The sequence below is a fragment of the Gorilla gorilla genome, chromosome 11 (assembly GCF_029281585.2).
Source record: "Gorilla gorilla gorilla isolate KB3781 chromosome 11, NHGRI_mGorGor1-v2.1_pri, whole genome shotgun sequence".
NCBI lineage: Eukaryota > Metazoa > Chordata > Mammalia > Primates > Hominidae > Gorilla > Gorilla gorilla.
The window spans coordinates 32750076-32756177 of NC_073235.2; the positions used below are offsets into that span (position 1 = coordinate 32750076).

The 6102-nt window shown below is 61.5% G+C and overlaps 1 protein-coding gene across 11 annotated transcripts; it reads left to right on the top strand.

Annotated features, from left to right (window-relative positions):
- The first annotated feature begins 402 nt into the window (after positions 1–402).
- On the top strand, positions 403–5874 carry LOC115930154 (coiled-coil domain-containing protein 74B-like). Of its 11 annotated transcripts, XM_063694763.1 has the most exons (9): positions 612–741; positions 1019–1610; positions 1825–1862; positions 2734–2998; positions 3814–3993; positions 4819–4982; positions 5065–5138; positions 5214–5270; positions 5471–5874. In XM_063694763.1, the coding sequence occupies exons 2-9, from the start codon at positions 1589–1591 to the stop codon at positions 5604–5606; spliced, it is 936 nt and encodes a 311-aa protein (XP_063550833.1). In that variant the 5' UTR covers positions 612–741; positions 1019–1588; the 3' UTR covers positions 5607–5874. The 11 variants fall into 11 exon arrangements, 10 of the variants coding, with proteins under 10 accessions (XP_063550831.1, XP_055236738.1, XP_063550834.1 ...); XM_063694761.1 differs by lacking the exon at positions 1019–1610 and having other exon boundaries at positions 403–741; XM_055380763.2 differs by lacking the exon at positions 1019–1610 and having other exon boundaries at positions 405–741; positions 3855–3993; positions 4911–4982.
- The last annotated feature ends 228 nt before the right edge of the window (positions 5875–6102 follow it).

The window sequence follows — 6102 nt, forward strand, 5'->3', positions numbered from 1 at the left end:
ACTTTCCATCCAGGCTGGAAAGGATGCCTGGATGCCTTTTATTATTATTTTTTTAGACAGAGTCTCTGTCGTCCAGATTGGAGTGCAGCGGTGCGATCTCGGCTCACTGCAACCTCTGCCTCCCGGTTCAAGCTATTCTCCTGCCTCAGCCTCCAGAGTAGCTGGGATTACTGGCTCCCGCCACTACACCCGGCTAAATTTTGTATTTTTAGTAGAGTCGGGGTTTCGCCATGTTGGTCAGGCTGGTCACGAACTCCTGACCTCAAATGATCCGTCCGCCTCGGCCTCCCAAAGTTCGGGGATTACAGGCGTGAGCCCCGGCGCCCAGCCCCGGATGCCTTGTAAATCACTACTCACCCAGGAAGAGCCAGCGACAGGCCCCGCCCCCGCCAACCGCCTCGCGCCCTCCGTCGCCCGGTTTCCATGGTGACGGGGCGCCAGGCTAGGGCGGCCTGGCCACTGAGCCGGGGTGCAGTGGCAGCGGGAGGGTACCTGGCGATGGCGATATGAGCGGTGCGGGGGTGGCGGCTGGGACGCGGCCCCCCAGCTCGCCGACCCCGGGCTCTCGGCGCCGGCGCCCCTCTGTGGGCGTCCAGTCCTTTAGGCCGCAGCTCAGGCAGAGCGACCCGCAGAAACGGAACCTGGACCTGGAGAAGAGCCTGCAGTTCCTGCAGCAGCAGCACTCGGAGATGCTGGCCAAGCTCCATGAGGAGATCGAGCACCTGAAGCGGGAGAACCAGGGTGAGCCGGCGCGGGGCCCTAGGCCGGCCCTGCCTCCCCAGGCACACTCAACACTGCCGCTCCCGCAGCACAGAAACACAGCCATCAACTCCAGCACACGCCTGGTGGTGGGCGCCTGTAGTCCCAGCTACTGGGGAGGCTGAGGCAGGAGAATGGCGTGAACCCGGGAGGCGGAGCTTGCAGTGAGCCGAGATCTTGCCACTGCACTCCAGCCTCGGTGACACAGCGAGACTCCGTCTCAAAAAAACAAAAACAAACAAACAAAAACTTTATACAGGGAAACGTGCCCAACGGCGAGTGCGCAGCTCAGTGAATTTCTTCCAGCTAAACACATCGGATCAGGAGCAGGCATTCCCCCGCCCCCCACCCAGTCCCCGCTTCGCCTGTGCCCATGCTGTCCTCCGGCGGGGCCTTCCCAACTGCACCCTTAGCTGCTCCTCACCCCCACGCCCCCCTTTCTCCCTCCCTCCTCCCCCACCCCTCCTGCCCCGAGCAGAAGGAGGGCCCGCCAGGATGTGGGATGTGGCTCCGCTCCTCGCTCTTGCTTCAGGAGGGCTCCAGCAAGGGCACCAGTGCCCGCGGCCTCTTCTCCCGCCCCGTTCCCTGGTGCTGCCTTACCTGAGTGTCGAGTATCCCATCTCCAAGTGTCTGTTTTGTCAGGACCCCCCTTCCCCATGTCTTAATAAGCCTCAGGACGCCCCGTTCCTCATATCTTCTTGAGCCTCCCCCCAGTCCCTGATGCCCACAGGATCATGACACTGCCATAGCCAGGGATTCCAGAGTTCACCTCTGTACCCCTAAAGCCCAGGTTCTGCCTGGCAGTGTGGCCGCCCTCCAGTCATCTCAGATGGATGAGGCCGATATGCCAGGTGGGCTCTGCCTAGGGAACAGGCAGGGGCCCCTCCTGGCCTGACGCCCACGACAAAGGCGTGGTGGAGAGCAGGATCCATGGGGCAGGGCCCAATCAGCCAGTGGGGGGGCAGGACTTTCGGGCTCAGCAGCCAGGAGAGGACAGGCCAGGCTTCTTCTCTCAGAATGGCTGTGGTTTCACAAGTGCTGAGGAGAGCGTGTGCTTGCTTTCAGATCTCCATTACAAGCTCATAATGAATCACAGAAGAAAGGTGAGAACTGGGCCCTTCAGTGCCTGATGGGATGCTCTTGCCACCCAGGGGAGCCCCTCCAGACTGTCCTTGCCCACCTGGCTGCACTGGCCCCTGGATGCCAACCCAGTGGGGACAGGTTCTGGGGGACCTGGACAGATGCCGCTACCTCTAGCCGTGGCTGGACGATGTTACGCAGCCAAGCACACCACGTGCTGCTCTCGGGAAGCCCAGGGCCTGAGGTCATTGCAGTGGGGAGGTGGGCACAGGGTGCTCCCCAGACCTCCCTCCTCCAAGTAGAGCTGAAATGGGAAGGAACCCCTGGGACAGCCCCTGCCCTGCTAGGTCTTTGCCTCAGATTGCTGCTGTGGCCAGGCCCAGGATTTCCAGCCCCGTGGCTCTGAGTCCTGACATGCTGGGGGCCCAGGGGCTCTGGACACACTCCATCCAGGGATCCCTTCCTGCCATCTGGGCAGCAACCATGGGGACAAAGGGAGGAAGCAGAGTCCTGTTTCCTTGCCACTTGTCCAAGGCACTTCCCCATCCTGACAGCAGCCCACACCCAGCCCAGGATCCTGGGTTGTGGTCTCGAGCTCACTTCCCGTTATCTTTGGGGCTGGGGCTGACATCAGGAGGACATCTGACTGGTGGATGGAGCCAGCCTGGGAACATGGCAGCTGGGGCAGTGCCTAGGGCTCTCCCTTCCCAGGGAGACATGGAGAATGGGGTTGAGGGAGGGCCCTTCCCTAGCCGCTGTGGCAACTCCAGTGAGCTGTTCTGGGCAAAGTGTGGCCCAAGTCGGCAGCCCCAGCCCTGCAGTGCCGGGGACGCTGACAGGACACGGGAAGAGGCCATGCTCTCCCTCGGGACCTGCTGTTCCATGTGTCCCAAGCCCTCCTGCTTTCCAGATGGCCCCTCAGGAAACCACCCTTCCAGGGCCTCTGCTCCCTTGGGCGCTCGCTGGGTCTGCATCAACGGAGTGTGGGTAGAGCCGGGAGGACCCAGCCCTGCCAGGGTGAAGGAGGGCTCCTCACGGACACACAGGCCAGGAGGCAAGCGTGGGCGCCTTGCGGGCGGTAGCGCCGACACTGTGCGCTCTCCTGCAGACAGCCTCTCCACGTCAAGCTTCCAGTCTGTCAAGTCCATCTCTAATTCAGGTGAGCAGGCTGGCGTCCATGTGCTCACAGGGGTGCTGACCAGGCGCCCTCTGCTGGGCCAAGCTCCAGGATTTGGGGATGAAGGTGCAGCTGAAAAGAGCCCTGTAAGCTGAAGCCACCGGGAGGGGATTAAGGGGGGGTGGGCAGGACCAGGGACCAGTCACAGGGCAGTAAGGCCTCACAGCAGGCACCCCAGGGCGGGGCAGCAAGCAGGCAGGAGGGGCCTCCCCGGGTGGCCTTCTAGGGAGGATGTACCCTGGCTGCCCAGCAAGCAGGCAGGAGGGGCCTCCTCGGGTGGCCTTCTAGGGAGGATGTACCCTGGCTGCCCAGCAGCAGCCCTGCTTGGCCGTGTCCCCGCCACGAGCAGGCAGGACACAGGAGGGATGGCACTGCCCACGGAGCCCTGGGCTCATGGCACCTTCTGCAGAGTGAACTGGGAGCAGAGAGCCTCTTTTCCCCACTCTGTGAGGCCGGGCATTTTCCTCAGCCCAGCCCTAACCCCCACCATTCCTGTGATGGGCCCAGGTGCTAGACGGGCCTTGTCCTTGCCGAGGAAACCCATGCAGGCTGGGTCCCAAGCCTCTCATGCAGTTTCATTTTACCCAAGATGGGGCCAGCTTCCACTATGTTGATTGTTCTAGAGTGTTCACAGGCACCACCCATGGGCTTCACCCTCAGAACCTCATTGATTGCCCCCAGAACCCTCCAAGGCAGGCTTCCTTTTACAGAGGAGGAAACTGAGGCAGGGACAGGGGCTTCTTGGGTACACACAGCTGCTCCTGGAAAACCTGGGCAGTGACTGTTGGTGCCCGCAGTGACTGGCCTTGTAGGGTCTGACTTGCAGCCAACTCTCAAGGCAAGGCCAGGCCCCAGCCCGGCTCCTTCAACAAGCAAGATTCAAAAGCTGACGTCCCCCAGAAGGCGGACCTGGAAGAGGAGCCCCTACTTCACAACAGCAAGCTGGACAAGGTTCCTGGGGTACAAGGGCAGGCCAGGTAAGGCTTGGGTGTTCCTGGGGTGCAAGGGCAGGCCAGGTAAGTCTTGCCTGCACCCTAAGGGCCCCATGACTACATTTACTAGGCTCACACCCTGCAGTCAGCCAACTGCTCTGCCCCTAGCTCCAGGGGCCTGTCTCCTGGGCTCATGATAGCAGATGACAGCCACGCTCTACCCATCGGTGGGCACTGTCTTCCTCCCCTCCCCTGGGGGTCCTGCAGAGTACCTGTGCTGACCTGAGCCCACAAGGGGGGCCAGTAGCAGCCCCTAAACCACTTCCTCAGAGAAAAGTAAAGTAATATTCTTACCAAGAAAAGTGAGTTGCATTCCTGCTGCCCCTGGCCACAGCCTGCCTTTGGAGGGCACTAGGCCAGCAGGTCAGAGCAGGACCAGGTTCTGGTGATCCCTGAGTTTCTGGGACTGCCCTGGGATGCTACAGAGTGCACACTTTCAGCAGCGCAACCAGCAGGACAGGCTCCTGCGTCTGCACATCCCGAGACCAGGCCTGGAGCAAGATGCCCCACTGCGTGTGGGGTCACGACCAAGAGCAGCCTGGCAGCTAGCCGGTCACCCACTGAAGCCCATCTGACCCTTAGGGCACCCTCAGAGGGGAGAAAGGGACAGGCCCCAGTCCCACAGACCCCCACCTGGTGCCCAGAGCACCCTGCTCAATGGGAGAGGGGAACCAGGCCCTCTTCCCCACATTGGCCTGGGCGCTGCCTGGGGAGGTATGCTGGGTGGGTGGTTAGACGCACCTGGGCAGGTCACCTCTGGCTGCTGCAATGACTGTTTCAGAAAAGAGAAAGCAGAGGCCTCTAACGCAGGAGCTGCCTGTATGGGGAACAGCCAGCACCAGGGCAGGCAGATGGGGGCGGGGGCACACCCCCCAATGATCCTGCCCCTTCCCCTGCGAAAGCCCACCACACTTAGGCAGTGCGAAGTGCTCATCCGCGAGCTGTGGAATACCAACCTCCTGCAGACCCAAGAGGTGAGGCCCTGGGTGGTGGGGGTGGCCCTGGGCAGTCTGGCGCCGCCACAGACCCCACCACGCCCCTGCCCCTGCCTTTCAGCTGCAGCACCTCAAGTCCCTCCTGGAAGGGAGCCAGAGGCCCCAGGCGGCCCCGGAGGAAGCTAGCTTTCCCAGGTGAGTGCCTGGTGCACCCCTGCCCCATCCCTGGGGGCCTATCCACAGCTCACTGCTGACTCTTCCTTCACCCAGGGACCAAGAAGCCACGCATTTCCCCAAGGTCTCCACCAAGAGCCTCTCCAAGAAATGGTAAGTCCCACAGGCATGGGGACAGTGGGGCAGCCCTGCAGCCTGGGCCCCAGGGAGGGAGTGGGGAAGGGAGGGTGGCAGCGCAGAAGCAGAGCTCGCTGAGGCCTCTCTGTGCCCCCGTGAGGGCCATGCAGGCCGCACTCCCCACACACTCCACTCCCGGGGATGCTCACGGTGACAGTCCCTCTACCCGCCCCCAGCCTGCTTCTGAGCCCACCTGTGGCGGAGTGTGCCATCCTGCCCGCACTGAAGCAGACCCGGAAGAACAACTTTGCCGAGAGGCAGAAGAGGCTGCAGGCAATGCAGAAACACCGCCTGCATCGCTCAGTGCTTTGAGCCACCCGCATCTGGTCAGTGCCAGGCCCACCAACCTGCAGCTGGAGACTGGCTCTCTATAGCATTTCCTGATATTTCCGCTACTTTTAGGCCTGGCTAAATTCCAAGATAGATAACACTCAAGATAGATAAAGTACTTGATCTCCAAACTGACAAACTGTTTATTTTCTAGCTGTTATTTTGCTATTTGGCATTTACATAAAAGCACATGATGAAGTAGGTCTCGCCTTACCTGTTGAAACTGAAAATAAAGCTTGTTTATTTCCAAGTTGTGTGCCTGGTTCCTCACTGGCTACCAGGCGTCGCGTCCCTTCCCAGTCCCAGCCCTTGGCCTCTAGCCCAGCGCCCGCTGTCTGTAGGGACCTGCCTGGGCAGCCCAGTCTTGCTCATCCTGGGACCTGCCAGCGGCACTGGGAGACAGGCATTGGCAGAGCCATGCACATCCTCCCTGGAAGCGGGAGGGCTTTTCTGGTCCCCTGGCTGGGCTGGAGCTGCG

What these genes read in the sequence shown, in the direction of transcription:
- LOC115930154 (XM_063694759.1), top strand. Translation starts at nt 2,149, where the DNA reads ATGGGAAGGAACCCCTGGGACAGCCCCTGCCCTGCTAGGTCTTTGCCT. An exon ending in ACCTCCTGCAGACCCAAGAG is followed by an intron (nt 4,983 to 5,064) that starts GTGAGGCCCTGG and finishes CCTGCCTTTCAG; the next exon opens with CTGCAGCACCTCAAGTCCCT. An exon ending in AAGAGCCTCTCCAAGAAATG is followed by an intron (nt 5,271 to 5,470) that starts GTAAGTCCCACA and finishes ACCCGCCCCCAG; the next exon opens with CCTGCTTCTGAGCCCACCTG.